This window comes from Fringilla coelebs (assembly GCF_963513975.1).
Source record: "Fringilla coelebs genome assembly, chromosome: 5".
Lineage (NCBI taxonomy): Eukaryota > Metazoa > Chordata > Aves > Passeriformes > Fringillidae > Fringilla > Fringilla coelebs.
The window spans coordinates 35,730,751-35,746,333 of NC_140033.1; the positions used below are offsets into that span (position 1 = coordinate 35,730,751).

Below are 15,583 nucleotides of genomic sequence, written 5' to 3' on the forward strand. Positions count from 1 at the left end.
GGGAGATGGGTTTCCTTTAACCCTGCAGTCAAGTTATTGTTTCAGCAGCTGCCTTCTGCTCACTTAAACGGAGAGAGATGGATTTCTACACCAAAGCATTTCCCGCTATCTCTGCACAACTCCCCTGTGCTGAAGCTCAGCTCCTGCAGTTCTCTGCCGTGCTGTCCCCACACTCTCGAGCCTGTTGCTCCCGGGGCCGTGAGCCGTGCCGTGCCGTGCCGCTCGGGCCGGCTCCGGAGCGGAGCGCCCGCGGCGGGCGCGGTGTGAGGGGAGGGCGAAGGAGCAGCCCCGGGGCGGGTGGCACAGCCGCTCGGCAGCGGGACCTGCCCGGGCTGCTGCCGGCGTCAGGATCGCTGCCCGCGCTGCGCTGGCCCGTCCCGCCCCGGCGGCTGAGGTGAGCGGGGACCGTGGGCGTCCGCCTGCCGGCGGCTCTCGTCACCCGGAGACGGGTGTCCCTAATCGTGCTTCCATCAGCCCGGCGGGGGCGTATAAAGGCAGCGGGCGCGGCGAGGCGGGCAGAGCGCGGCGCTGCCCCCCGCCCGCCGCCGGCCCCATGCAGCCCGCCATGATGATGTTCTCCAGCAAGTACTGGGCGCGCCGGGGCTTCTCGCTGGACTCGGCCCTGCCGGAGGAGCGCCCCGCCGCCGGCGGCCTCACCGTAAGTGCCGGGGCCGGGGCGGGCGGGGCGGGCCGCCGCGGGGTCGGGTTCTGCCGGGCCCGCTGCCAGGCGGCCGTGCGACCCCCTCGCTGCACGGTCAGGTCAGCGGTTTCTGGGCAGCTGCGGGAGCCGGTGAAACTAACTTTGCTGTCGAGTCGGTCCCCGTTCGAAACGCTGCCCTAAAAGTGTCATAAATAACAGAAAAAGTTTCATGAGCAATACAAGTCTTACTGCAGAAGTGAACTGTATTGCTATAGGAATAATAGAAAAAAGCATCGGGTCCAGATCAGATGGTTTGAAATGCTTGGATTTTGTAAGCGCTTGGTTAGTCCAGCGGGCTATACGCATCGGCAGACGCTGCCTTTTCAGGGCGCTCCTAAGGCTCGCAGCACGATCTCTGAAGCATTTTTGGCAGGACGCAAATGCCGCGCACCCGCCCTGCCTTGGTGCCGGTGGATTTGCTGCTGTTCCCGGCTTCTGCCGGCGGGCAGCGGGGCAAGGACACGTGGGAACGCCGTGCCAGGGGACTGTGAGAGATGGAATCACCGGGTCAGGAGGTGGAAATGGTTCTCTGTAAGGTGATGACAGGGGTGCAACAGGTGCTTGGGTGGTTTCAAGCATGGGACAAACTTCTGTGTGCTAACAGGTAAACGTATGTGTGACTAAATAAGGCAACCTGCTCTGAATACATAAAATATTTAGGATTATGAAGACTATGACTCCAATAAATTTTGTAACAGATGAAGATTTTTATCACTTGGGTAAAACCAGCAGAGTACAGAGTACCAGTTTAAAATTGGCCTACTCTCTATAGTAAAATGTGGAATATCCCTATTTCTACATGCTCATCTTCTCTGAAAAACATTGAATTAAAGGGAATAAATTTCTTTTACTGTCTTTATATTTGAGTTACTTTCTTCACTGAGTTCTGCTGTAAAGTACTTCTTTTTCTGAGACTTCCACTTGCTCCAGATAATTAATTTTCATTAAGAAAGTTGGTTTGTTAGGTGTTGCTTAATTATGAAGTGTACTAATGAACATGGCTAGTAAAATTCAAGTTCATCCTCTTCTACTGGGCTCATGACAAATAGGTGTTCATTTTAGTTTTCAAAGGCTTGAGAGGGTCTTTCAGTCATCACTTTGGGTAATGCTCTCTTGAGAGTATTAGGGAACCTGTGATGGGCTTGGAAAGAGCTGAGAGCCCTTGTTTTCCAGAGGAACTGACAGTGCTGAGATTCTTGGATGCTTGGTTGACTCCACGATCAGGTGTACAAAGCTTCTAGAAAGCAGCACACATGGAAAAACCACAGATGCTGTAAAAGCAGCACCTTTGTCACTTCATCTGGAGGTTGTGTGCTTGGTGTATGTGAAAAGGACTTATCCAAATCCTAGATATTACCGAAGTTAAAACAAAAGTCACCTTCCCCATAACTATCCCTGGGCAAGCTTCCTACCATATCAGATAGGAGCAGACTCATATAAGCTCAATTGCTAAAAAATAAACATGTGTGAAACCATTCATATATCATTCTGCAAAAAATTGGCTTTCCAGATTGTTTCCTTGTTTTCTAATAAATAATGAGAAAAGACCACAGGGACTTCTTAGCATGTCCCGTGCCTGGTTTAAAAGTGGCTGATTTCACTTGTGCCATTTAAAGTGTTAAAAGATCTATTTAAAAAGTTGAATTTTCTGGTTATTTTCTGTAAGCTGCTTTAGAATTTACTGAAGTACAATTTAATCCATTTGAAACATTGAAATAGTATATGTTTTTAATGTATATCTGCATATTTTTATGGATTATAACAAAGCAGTTAGCATCTCACTGGAGATTTAATTTCTTCAGGAGTAACAGCCTAAATATTGGAAAATGCAGGCTGCTTTTTGAAAATCGTGGTCAGTGTTATAAAAATTGTCTATAAAGGCTGTACTGTTGGAATTTCAACAAGATTTAAGGTGCTAAAGTAACATTTTTTGGCAAATGATGACTGAAATTTCGTTTAAAACAGTCTTGCACTCACAAATTCTGAGAAGAATGTAAGAGTGGCCAAGGGTGGTGCAATTTTCTGCATTTTTTGAGTTCCTCAGCTAACTCACCCCATCTTCTGTGGGGTGTAAAGTTTTTCACAATGAGAACAATCAGCCACTGGAATAATCTCCTGAGAGAAGCAGTGGATTCCCCAGCACTGGACAATTATAAAATTTGGCGTGACGAGATGCTGGGTCATCTTGTCTAGACCACACTTTTGCCAAGAAAAGTTGGACCTTCCTTGAGGTCCCTTCCAACTTGGTAGTCTGTGTTGCAGTCTAAGCATTTCTGTTATTGTTTGTATAATCAACAGAGGTTTTGTTTTCCCAGGATGAATTGCATTACGTGATAACATTAATTGTACTATGACAGAGAACATAAAGTTTTGGCTTTGACTGTAACGCTGGTCAGTACAAAAATACAGACCAGTGCTCATCTTCATAAATTGACTGGTACAAGTTAGGATAGCATCCCTGTGATTTTGCAGAGATATTTAGGTTTCAATAACTGATCTGCAGGCTTTACCAGTAATTTAAACTGTCTCTATTTGCTTCACATTTACTTCTAATGATAGCATTGCCAAATAATGCCATCATATTTGTACCCCATTAATGTTTTTCCTTAAGCTTTTTAAATTTTTCTGTATGGCCTCTTATACAGTGTTCTCTAGCAGCTGTCTTTAACCTGTGATTCTGATTTCAAGTAAACACATGACCTTTTCTTTCAAATTAACCCAGGATGAGTTCTGTTCAGCTCTTTTCAAACAAAAATTTCTCTTGCAGGAAATTTCTCTTGCCCGTTTTCATCTGAGGTGATTGTGGTTTTTTATCTGTTTGTAGCTAAACAGATCGAGTTCTGGGAAAAACGAGGAGAAGAAAGGGAATAAGGGAAATGGGAAAAGTGAATCTGCATCTGAAGGTGGAAAGACAGCTGTGGTGTTTTCCTTGAAGAATGAAGTTGGTGGATTGGTGAAAGCTCTCAGACTCTTCCAGGTAACGCTTACAAATCATTTATGCTGGCTGGACTGAGGACAGCTACTGAGGTCAGGCTCTTTGTTGATACCAGTCTAATGGACCGTGGCAGGAGGAATAGAGTGCAGCTACACTGCTCTGCAGAACTGAATAAAAGTAACTTAAAATTTTATGGACCATTGAACAAAGCATTTTGGGCTTGTGAAGGATTTTCTGAAATAAAATTTGATACTGATTCTGATGTTCACATGGCTCACTTTAGGTTTCTGACGTGATTCTCAACACTGTAAATTATATTTGAAGTTGTCTGTGCAGGCCACAATGAAAGGAGACACTTTCAGAGAGCAGTTTGGAATCTAACACAATCAGGTGATGCTGGGTGGAGCATTGCTTGGTCTTGAACTTAGAGACACCTTTAAGTGTTTGCAGGGGTCAGGGTTTTATGTGTCCAACTGGCACGTAAATTGTGCGGTATTGGTTCCCACACAGATCTCCATGCAATCAGTGCTTGTCAGTCAGACTCCTGGTCAGAATGCTTGGAGGCATGTCTGTCTGAGGATCATTAATGCAGCATGATAAAAGCCTTAAGTTGTTCAGTCTGTGCAGTGAAGAGAAAATTAGGAGGTGGCTTGGAGCCTGCCTCTCAGGCCAAACCATCAGAGGCATGTAAGCGTGGGACCACAGGGTGCTCCCAGCCCTCACTCATAGCACCTGGCTCTGGGAACAGATTCCCAAGGCTGGTGTAGATTAGACACGTAGGTTCTCCAGCCAAGAAAAAGAGGTGGGTTAGACCCACAGGAGGGAGCCTGCCAGGAAGCAGGGTGTTTGACCAAAAGAGGGGAAACCCAAGTGAGTGAACAGAAGTTGCAGTAGGGGTTGTGTTTTCAATGCATTCTCTAAGGGTTCAGTGTCAAAGTGCAGCTCTGGCTGAAATGCTGGTATGGGTTCATAGCTGAAATTCTGGATTTAAACATCTGCTGCCCCTTCTTGGGAATAAGCATGGAATGCACTCTGGTCTCTTAAAACGTGCCTGGAAGATGTGGCAGGAATATCCACCCCATCCATGTTTCACTTAACCATTTGAGTATCACAGGAGGGAGTGCAGGGTTTTGTTCTCAACCTAGGGAAAACAAAATTGAATTTGATATGGGATTTGGTTGCTACACTGTATACATATTTATGGAGCATGCCAGTGAAAGAACTATGTCTGTATATCCAGAGGTGTCAAAACAGACACTGCTGGTTGGGTCTGCCAGAGGACACCTCCACCTGCAATGGACATTTATGTAAAATACAGCGGGCAATTGGAAAAGCAGAATTTCTTCCCATTTGGAAGTCAACAAATGTTTTATTGGCTTCACTGAGTAAGTGCAAGAATAGTTGTGAAAAGTAACAGATTGATTTCTCCTTTTCCTTGCTAGACAGATACTGAGTCCATAGAAGGTCAGTCATGTTAAGGACAGCCACCTAATCCAGCCTCTTGTTTTGAAGCAAGGCTGTCGCTGCAGGTCAGGTCAGCCACGGCACATTATGGTTATCTGTCTCTGTAGGATACCCCTGGCAGACCAGCAGTTGTGGAGGGACAGAGACCCCATAGGAAAGTTTTCATGCTAGAAGTATTTACACTGTGATGTTTGTTGCATGATTTTGTTTGATGGGGACATTGAAAGAGAGAATAAATTGAGTTAGAGTTTAATTAAATTGCTGTTAACACTTCATGTTATTGATAATTACACAGTAGGTAGGTGAGGATTGATACGTGTCTATGCTCATAAAAATATTTTCTTCCTCACATTGTAAGGTACATCAAGTAGTATGTTTAATAACATCTGTTTAAAGAACACACTCAATTGTATTTAAATTAACATTATTATTATTAAAATTTCCAATTAAAATTGCATTAGAATTTAGTATTTATAGCAAGACAAATATAAAATTGCATTAAATTGAAAAAAGTGTTACACTGTCCTCTGTAAGAGATTATTTTTGTAGATAAAATGAAATCATTACTTGGCTTTCTTCATTAAAAATAATAATTTTATTTTTACTTTCCACGTGAGATTTTTTTTGTTATCATCAGTATTTGGTACGTGTCACGAACTAATCCTGTAAATAGTAAAAGGGAGTACTTTCAATAAAAAGGCCTTCTAATAACTGGAAAAACTTTCTTGAGGAATGTGTCACCAGTATTGCTCTTCTATCATTGCTGTTCTATGTATGTCTGTGTTTCATCAGTTATTTCATCTTTCCACAGGAAAAACACGTGAGTATGGTTCATATTGAATCACGAAAATCAAAGAGAAGGAATTCAGAGGTGGAAATTTTTGTGGACTGTGACTGCAGTAAGAAAGAATTTAATGAACTGATCCAGTTGCTCAAGTTTCAAACTAATATAGTATCTCTCAATCCACCGGAAAACATCTGGACTGATGAAGAAGGCAAGGCTGTTTTTGTACCCCTTGGTTTAGACACTGACAGATGTTTTGCACAGGTATCTCCATGATCTTACACTCCAGTGCATTCAATTTGCATTCTGTCTCCTACAGATCTCGATTGTGTCCCTTGGTTCCCCAGGAAGATCTCTGAGTTAGACAAATGCTCTCAGAGAGTTTTGATGTATGGATCTGAGCTGGATGCTGATCACCCCGTAAGTGAAACACAAAATTGTCCTGTAGATGATTTGTCGGGTTATTTGCCAGTACAATAAAAAGCCTATTGACTGCTGATTGTTTTCAGAAAATGAGGACTGGTTTCTCTTTGGTAGTTTCAGTGAATTCATTTTCCTTTCCTATAGAAAGATACACAAAATTCAGGTCCTCCACTAAACTTATTCATTGTTTAGCAAGTATATCCCCTTTTGTAGTGCTTGCAAAAAAAAAAGTAATTAGTTGATAGAAAGATTTCAAACTTTAGAATTTAGATCAATATGACCCTCAGTTCTGCCAGAAGTAGCTCTTGGGTAGGAATTGCTATTGTCAGTAAGTGTCAGAGAAAGAAAGAATTATGAAGGAATTATTTGGCACTCAGGAGGTAATTGCAAGATAAAACAGAGAAACATGTTCCTGTTTTTGGTGAATGCAGCAAATGAGAAGGTGTCTCTCAATGTTTCTCAAAATCTCCTGACTTTGCTGGCAGGAGACAAGCCTGCATGCACAGGTGGTATCTGTAGTAGTGTCAAATGCCCAATGCAAAAGACAGAAAAAGGGGTTTGTTACTGTTTTATTTCTTTTTGCTAATGGCTATAAATGCTTAACCTCTGAGTCTTTAGATGGCAGATGATTGCAAGCATTTGTGTTAAAATACTTTCCCTTTCTATGAATCCAAATTTCTACCTCTGAATGACTTGACTGAACGATACTGGTGGTAGATAGTTATATTAATTCTTAAAATAGGGTGGTTTAAACTGGTACTGTCAGAAATTTCCAGCTAAAATGAAGTAGGCAGTGAACTAAGGTATCTGACCATAAGACTGTCTTGTAAGAGAATCAGATTAAACTCTAGCTGTAGATGGTAGTAGCTTCCTTTGTTTTTTGTTGCACACGTTTCGTGCTGTGGTGGGAGCTCAGGCACAGATTCTCACCCCTGTGCACACAAAAGGAAACCATCCCAAAAATCCATGGCAGCCCCACTGTCTCTGGTGTCACCTGCCCACACACCAGCCACTATCACCATCATCATCACCTTGCTTGGTTCTCAGCCTCCTCTATCATGTGGGAGCTTTTCCCATACTGAGGGCCCACAGTCAGGGAGCACATTCCTGAATCCTGGTTTCTGCCGTGTACTTTTTGATGGCAAACTAGGATTTAATTCACATTTTTTCTGGAAGGAAAAGACTGTTGATTATCTTCAACCATTTACCATTATTTGGTTCAAAAAGGGGCTGTAGAGACAGCTCATTCCAGCTTTGAGTTTATGGCTCTGACAGGCCATTAGATGCTGTTTTATGTTCTGAGGTGGTACTTTCATTAAATACTTGAGCGCTCTGCTGAAAATTTGCCTTCAGTTTTACAGAAAACAAAAAAAGACATTTGCATTATATGAATATATATTTTACACTTGGGAGGACTCTTGCAAACACAATTTACACACCATTTGTTAGCCTATGCAGCATGCTAGATGATAGAAATGGGGTAAGAACCCTTAAATCTGTGACTGGCCTTTGAAAGGCCACTCCAGTTTCCTGCCCTGTTCCTTAGCAGTGGCACCTATGTGCCAGAGGACCAAAGAGAATTATCCTATCACAGAACCTGTAAGGATAACACCACTTCAACAGCTTGGCCTTAACCCACTCCATAATGGCTAATGATTTCAGTCTCAGTTTCATTACACTGGACAGGTTTTTAAGTCCCCTGTGCTGTCTTCCTTCACTTCCCAAGTCTTAGCTGAGTAACTCAACATTTGCCTCAACAGGTATTAAGGAGACAAGGAGGCTCCCCCAGATTACAGCAACTTTTTGCAAGTCAAAGAAGGTTTTCTGTGTAGGAGTGGAGGTTTGAAGGCTTTCTGTAGTCCTGTGAAATCCTCCCATACTCTGCCCCAGCAGTGCAGCTTCGGTTATGGGACAGTACAATGTCTCCTGAGTTTTATGGAAACTCATACAAGTACTTCAAATCAAGCAATGTTATCTTTTAATTTGTTTCAGTGTTTTGCATGTCTATGTGAGCACTAAGGAAAAAAGGCATTTTAATTTTCAGCATTTTAATTTTCAGGGGGAATCTTAAATGCACTTTCTGGGCTACTAACTGGGTAACATAACTCTTTAATCCTTTTTATATCTTCAAGGGGTTGGCAGTTCTACTTTGAAAACAGTTTACTCTTCTTGTAGCCCAAACCTGAAGTATCTTTATATTTTATAGATATAGAAGAGATCTTGTTCTAATTTTGAATAGCTCAAAGAGCTGTAGCTGGCCAGCATGTACGTGTTATACAACTCTTTTGCTCTTAATGTGGAAAAGGTGTGAGCCTACTGTAGCCCACAAGGTAGAGCCCTTCCTTTGTAACTCAAACTGGTGCTGGAGGCTGATGGTTCAGTTCCTAATGTGTTGGTTAAGGTGGCAGCTGCTGAAAAAAGGATCTTCAAAATGAGTTGCATATGATCTTTAGATGCTTGATTTAGTGAAGAAAGATTATAAAGAACAGGTAGGTTATTGTGCTATGCACCTGTGGGTAGATCTCAGTTCAGATCAAGGAAAACATGAGTGAGATTAAATGACAGGAAAAAAGTTTTGCTTTTCAACATCTTGGATGAATGACTGTACTTATGCACAAAGCTGTCTTGAAAGAACTCCTGTGGAACTCTGGTGAAGAAATAAAAGAAAAAAAAAAAAGAAAGAAAAGAAAAGAAAAATCCTTATTTTCTCTTGCAGTCCAGTAGACAGTGTAAATCAAAATACAATGCAGCTAAGTACTAAAGGAACATTTCAATGATTTATTTTATAATTCTTACTGCTAATTTTATGTCCTTATTGTAAATTACTCTCTTCTTCCTTGCTTAAGGGATTTAAAGACAATGTCTATCGACAGAGAAGAAAGTACTTTGTGGATGTTGCCATGAGCTATAAATAGTAAGTACTGGCATAATTCTTCCCTGTGCTGCTGACTAGTTAGAATTCATGCTCTACTTAATTCTGTAGGATGAAGTTTAACAGTAGACAAAGTCATCCTTTAAACTTTGACTAGTTTAGTGTACGCTATAAATTACGAACCTGATGCTTGGAATCCCCTTACATTTTTGATACAGCTACAGGCAAGTGAAACATTTGAAAAGCAAGCACTCTATCTTTTAGCATTCTATTCACAGCTGCTTAAACTTCAGAAAATATTTTACAGATATTTGCATGCCTTACTGACAAGCTGATGCACTGCTAAATCACATGTATCTAGCATCTCTGCATAGTTGGAAGAGTTCCCTAAACCCCAAAATTATTATTTTCTTTTGATGCACGTACTATACTGGGCTGAGGCCAGTCGCGTGAGGTTCCACAAACCCGGTGCCAGGTCCTGCACTTTGGTCTCAACAACCTGCACTTTTGCAGGCTGGGAGAAAATTGGCTGAAAGCTGCTCAGTGGGAAAGGACCTGGAGGTGCTGGTCAGCAGCATCTGACCATGAGCCAGCAGTGCACCCAGAAGGCCAATGGCATCCTGGCCTTTATCAGAAATGGTGTGTTCAGCAGGACCAGGGCAGGGATTCTCCCGTGTACTCAGCACTGGTGAGTTCACACAGTGAATCCTGTGTCCAGCTCTGGGCCCCTCACTGTAAAAAGGGCATTGAGGTGCTGGAGCATGTCCAGAGAAGGGCAACAGAGCTGGGGAAGGGACTGGAACTCAGGTCAGATGAGGAGTGGCTGAGGGAGCTGTTGGTGTTTAGCCTGGAGAAAAGGAGGGTCACTTTATTACTTTATAGACTTTATTACTCTCTACAACTGCCTGCGAGGAGGCTGTGTGAGGTGGGGGTTGGCCTCTTCTCTCAGAAAACAAGTGACAGGATGAGAAGAAATGCCATCAAGCTGCACAAGGGTTTAGACTGGATATTAGGAAACTTTTTTGTTGAAAGGGTGGTTGGGCATTGGAGTAGGCTGCCCAGGGAAGTGGTGGGATCACCGCCCCTGGAAGTGTTGAAAAGGTGCTTGGATGTGGCACTTTGGGACAAGGATTAGTGGTGAACATGGCAGTGTCGTGTTAACAGTTGGACTTGGTAATCTTAAAGGTTTTTTCCAACCTTAATAATTTTATCATTCTATGATTCTACTGGATGCTGCAAAATGCCATTTATCGGTTTTGCCCATACAGCTCTAAATTTCTTAGAATTTAGTGCATTTCTGTGTAGTTAGAGAAGCTGGTGGCTGCACACAAGTACACTGCAAGTGTTTTCTCATTCTGCTTTTTTCCCCCCCATTTCAAGTCAGTATTTTCAATTTGCTACAGTCTCTGGAAGTTAGGAAACTTGCTGTTCTACCTACAAACACCTACTGTGTTGCAATTTTCTTGTCACAGAAGCACTCAACTAGTTCTAATCCTACTCTAGGTTTTATTTGCAACAGGTTTAAACCCTCACTCTCAAGGGAAAGAACATATTAATTTCATGTTCTTTTCAATTTTCTTTTCTACACTTCTTCAGGTTTTTCATTTTTTTTTCCTTTGAGATTTCTACCTACGTGGTTTAAGAATATGAAACATGCAATTTTTTTCTCCACTTATAGGAGGCACATCCTGTCAGGAATCAAGTCAAAACTGAATTTCTGAAGGTTTTTTCAGTATAAGGCTATTATACAGCCTGCAGGAGAGTGGGGGGACAGAAGGATTAACTCTGCTTTTGACCATATGTAATTCTGATTATATTTTTCTTCTACTGTTGTCCCAAGGCAGTCATTAAGTTATTACCAGTCTCACACACATGTAGGTGCCAGTGTTCCTTCCCCTTTCTTTCTGCTCACAGTGGTATTTGTTTAGCGGGGTACTCACAACATCCATCCAGCACATTGAGCTGCTGCCTGCTGGGGCAGGTGTTTATTAGTAGAGAAGCTCTCTAGGCTGCCCAGGTAAGCCCTGAGTTTAGCCAGCTTTCAAATGTAAATTGAGATAGCTTTTTTGTTAGAATGTTTGTTTAAAGCTGATTGATTTATTATCTTTCTTTTCCTCTAATACTTGCACTGAAGTCGGTGCTTCTTGCCCTTTACTGCAGTGTGAAATGTCAAGTGGACACCTGTGGATGAGGGCAGGCTGTGTGTGCTCCTAGGCTCTTTCAGTAAGTGGGATAGCTCTCCATTTATCCATGATGGTGGCAGTAGTGCTGTGCATTTCACAGCTGCTGACTTGCTGGTAAGATCTCCCTTCCTTCTCGCTCTCAGCTGGAAAGGTGATGCAGCTGGCTTACTAAGCAGTAGTTGGTCTTTTGCTTCAAAGTGTGGCCTTTTTTTTACACCCTGAAACCAGAAGAGAAACAACTTTTTGCAAAATACCAGAAAGTAATCCTGCGTATTTCCAGAAAACAAAACAAATCAAAGAAAGGGAAACCTTTTCCTTCTTTGGAATTTGAAGGCTTAAGGACATTTTTGCAGGCACATTACAAAAATTACACAATCCAAACCAGAGGTTATTTGAGGACCAGATCTTGTACTTCAGAAAAACTTCTCAATGTACTCCTTCATTCCACTCATCTTTTCAAACTTTTAAAAGATTGCAAACTTGTCCTATTATTATAAGCAGAAAGAAAAGAAGAGGCTTCAAATACTCTTAGCCAGGCACCAGAAAAACTGGGAGTCCAGTACTTAGGGCAGTTACCTAACATGTGTGAAAATCTCATTCCTACTTCAGGTCTCCTGCCCTGGGTATCCTTACCCCCAGGGATGTGCTGTGTCTGCTGGTCTGTACAGTCAGTCTGTCTCTGGGTATCCATGGAGAGACAGCCCCAGGAGACAACCTCAGCATCCTGTGGCAGCACAGCCCAAGCCAGGCTGAGGAAAGGCAAATCAGCTCAGGGAAAGCTGTGCTGCTACAGCTGGGCTGTTTCTGCTCCCCACGCTGTGGAGCTGAGAGTTACTATAGGTGTCTTGGCACTACATCAAAGTCTTGTCACATTTTCTTCTGTTGTCTAATGACTATTTACTTATTTCCACAAAAAGAACAGCTCTTTTACAAGGGCTGCCCTCCTTGGGGATAAACATCTCTCAGTGTCTTCCAGGCAAGTGACTTTCCTAATCACTTACTGAGGCTTGATGTGTTTCTACTTTTCATTTTCCATTGTAAAAAAACCAACAACCCACATTTGTTTCCTTAAAAAAGCCCAGAGATCTGGCTGCAAGGAATTGGCTCCATAAAAAGTTGAGTTGAAAATCCCAGATCAGCATTTCCTTTATGAATTGCTACTGTTCTATAGTGGTAGATGCTTTGCTTTGCTTGAACATAAAGTGGTGTCTGTAATGAAGAGAGAGAAACATTACCAAGTGAACTTGAAGGAGCAGGTATTTGCTGGAGCTGGCTGTTAAGGGAAAAGACATGTTAATAGAGCACAGTTGTGTGAAATAAATGGACCAAAAAAGCCATAAAAACATATTCCTCCCTCCTTCACTTAGCTTCTATCCTAAAGAGAGTGAAAATGTGTTAATCTTGCTAATTAGTCCTTTGAGACTGATTAGGGTTTGAAAAAGTGTTGCGAAAATTAAATCTGTAGGAAACATACGATGTTTAAGAGGGAATTAATAATATGAGTTGATAGCTCATGACCGTGGCAAAATGGAAAGACCCTATTTTAATAAGGAGAAATAAAAATTCAGATTGGGTTAGCTTGTAGAGTCATCTTAACCACAAGGAAACTGGCTGTGCAGATTGGCCATTTCCATGATTTATTGAAATGTTTGAGTGCAAGGTGGGTCTTGCATGTTGAAATAAGAAGGTAAGAAATATGAAGTTTGCAGAGGTGAGGGAAAAAGGCACAGATCCTCTTACAAGTCTGCCTGCCTTGATTCTCTCTATAAAGAAAAGAGTACCATGATCAGCTGGAAATAAGATCAGCTCTCCTAGGCATGAAACCTATTAAGGAATTAATGTTCAGTGAACCCTACTTCAGTACTGATGAATTAATTGGAACAATAACTAAGTTATAAACCTTTTAGTGAGCAGTGAGCGAGCTTTAGATCCTTGATTGTGTTTATGCCTTTCTAGTGACAGGCTAAATAGAAACATGAGCTTTTCCACTGGTAAAACATATCTTCCTCCTTGATGTGCCAGTGCTTACCCATACTGGCAGTATCCATAGCAGAGGTCAGGCCTAAGGAGAAGGGATGAGGCTAGGTATTCTGGCAAAAGCAAATGCATGGAGCAGCAACCTGCTTGTATCTGTCGTGTGCAGTACAATTCAGAATGCAGTACGTGAGCTGGCAGGCAGCTTAAGGCTGATGAACTCTTAAGGGGGAAGACAGATACTGTACCTGAAGGACTGTCTCCCACTGCAGGATGGGCACAGACCCAGCGAAGCTCCTGTGGATGAGAAATACTTCACTAAAGGTGTTGCAATTCTTGTCATGTCTGCAAAAGTGGCTGCCAGGGAATAGTGCATGTGTTGGATATTCAGCAGTCCCTACCAAGTACGAGCACCTCATACAAAGTTGCCTTTGACTGACAGATAACTGCCACGGATCAAAATCCTTTGATATCATGAAAGGCAAGGGGATTAAATGGTAAGTTTTCAATAAAGATGAGGGGACAACCACAATGAGTGTAGGGCAGATGATCCTCTCTTGTGCATGTAGGGACTGCATAGCAGCAATCAAATGTGACATGAGGGCTTATTCCTTGTTACCTCGTAGAGTGGAGACAGGATTATGAATCGTGCAGCAGCCGCCAGCGAAAGGCCAGCGCTGCGGTTCTCCTGCTGCCGTGGAGCTGCCTGTGCCTGGTGTGTCTGTTCAGCTGCTGCCTGGGGTACTGGGGAAGCTGCAGCACTGGGCTGGGAGTGCCCACGTTGCCAGCCCTGTGGCAGGAGAGTGAGAGATAAGGACTGATGGAGCGGAGGAGGATGCTGTGAATGCCTCTGCCAATCTGTGCGTTGTTACAGCGCGGGAGAAGATGCCTGAGGAGAAGGCAGATTGCAGAGATTACACATTCTAGATTGTGAATATTAATTGAGGAGGAACACTGTAACATTTCAAGGGGCAATTAATGACATGAGATGATGGCCCGTGGCCATGTCATGGGAAATTCCCTACAGCTAAATACAAGTGCAAGTTGTAAGGGTCACTTAGCAATGTTTACACTGTCAGTCAGTTTTGAATTAACTGTAGCTACTCAAGGCAAATCTTGGATGTCAGAAACAGATTTGCAGGTATCCTGGAAGGCTCCTACTTTCCAGTGTCTGTACATCTCTGCAAGCAGGAGGGGGCAGAAGAACAAGGCAGAATTAAAACAAAAGGAGAGATGTATTTAAAGATTTAGTTTCCTCTAGGCTGGGCTGCTGGCTCTGAGATGAGCTTCCTCCTAATATAGTCCTGCATGAATTTAGGGTTCCAAACATATCTGCATATGTAAGCAACTGTCTAAGCAATAAATACACTTTTTAAAAATTGGATCCATGTATTTCTAAGCATCTATGTAATTGCCTAATTTTGACCCAGCATTTGATGCTGTGTGAATATGATGTATTTTAAAGAATGGATAAAGAATGCAGTCTGTTGAAGGTTTTACTCAATCTACATGTTAGACTGAATCAGGATCTTCAGCCATCCACTTGCAAAGGTACCAGTGGCAGTAAGTGGAGAAATATTAGTCTGGTATAGGAACATGGTACATAAGAAATCCGTCTTTCTATTATGATACTTACAAAGATTAAGAAGTAATGAGATTGCATAGTAAGAAACACAATTCTTAAGGAAATGATAGAATATGTACATCATAACATCAGGAAATAATTCTAAGGAAGAAGCATCAAGCTGTCAATTAAAAATAGTTCAAATAGTTTTAATAGTCTCATTAGCCTTTATTTAAAGAATACTTTTTGTGGAAATGTCACTGTTTGCAATCTGTCTACAGTCTGCTTGTATTTGAATGTATTTTGTATTTTTGTTTTCCAATAGTGGTCAACCCATTCCAAGAGTGGAGTACACAGCTGAAGAAGTTAAAACTTGGGGGGTGGTATTTAGGGAACTCAGTAAACTCTATCCCACCCATGCTTGTCGTGAATATTTAAAAAACTTTCCTCTGCTGAGCAAGTACTGTGGATACAGAGAAGATAATGTGCCTCAGTTGGAAGATGTTTCTATTTTTCTTAAAGGTAAGATTCATATTTGGTTTATCAATAGATATGGTTTCATGAAAACAGTTTTTTGTTAGCATGGAGTACAAAGCACATTGAGGGAAAAGACTTAGAGCACTGTCAGTGGCCTTTAGTTTAGCCTGAAGTATCATTCTGGTTTTGGTGTTCTCTGTGGCAGAG

The 15,583-nt window shown here is 42.2% G+C and overlaps 1 protein-coding gene across 1 annotated transcript in view; it reads left to right on the forward strand.

Annotated features, from left to right (window-relative positions):
* Positions 1–553: 553 nt before the first annotated feature.
* Positions 554–15,583, forward strand: part of TPH2 (tryptophan hydroxylase 2) — a gene marked incomplete at both ends in the record, with an annotated part of 49,471 nt that continues 34,441 nt past the window's right edge. The window contains 6 exons of the mRNA XM_084206092.1: positions 554–658; positions 3,525–3,677; positions 5,911–6,094; positions 6,203–6,303; positions 9,153–9,220; positions 15,225–15,421. Coding sequence (XP_084062218.1) covers positions 554–658; positions 3,525–3,677; positions 5,911–6,094; positions 6,203–6,303; positions 9,153–9,220; positions 15,225–15,421 — 808 coding nt within the window. The remainder of the gene's footprint in view (positions 659–3,524; positions 3,678–5,910; positions 6,095–6,202; positions 6,304–9,152; positions 9,221–15,224; positions 15,422–15,583) is intronic.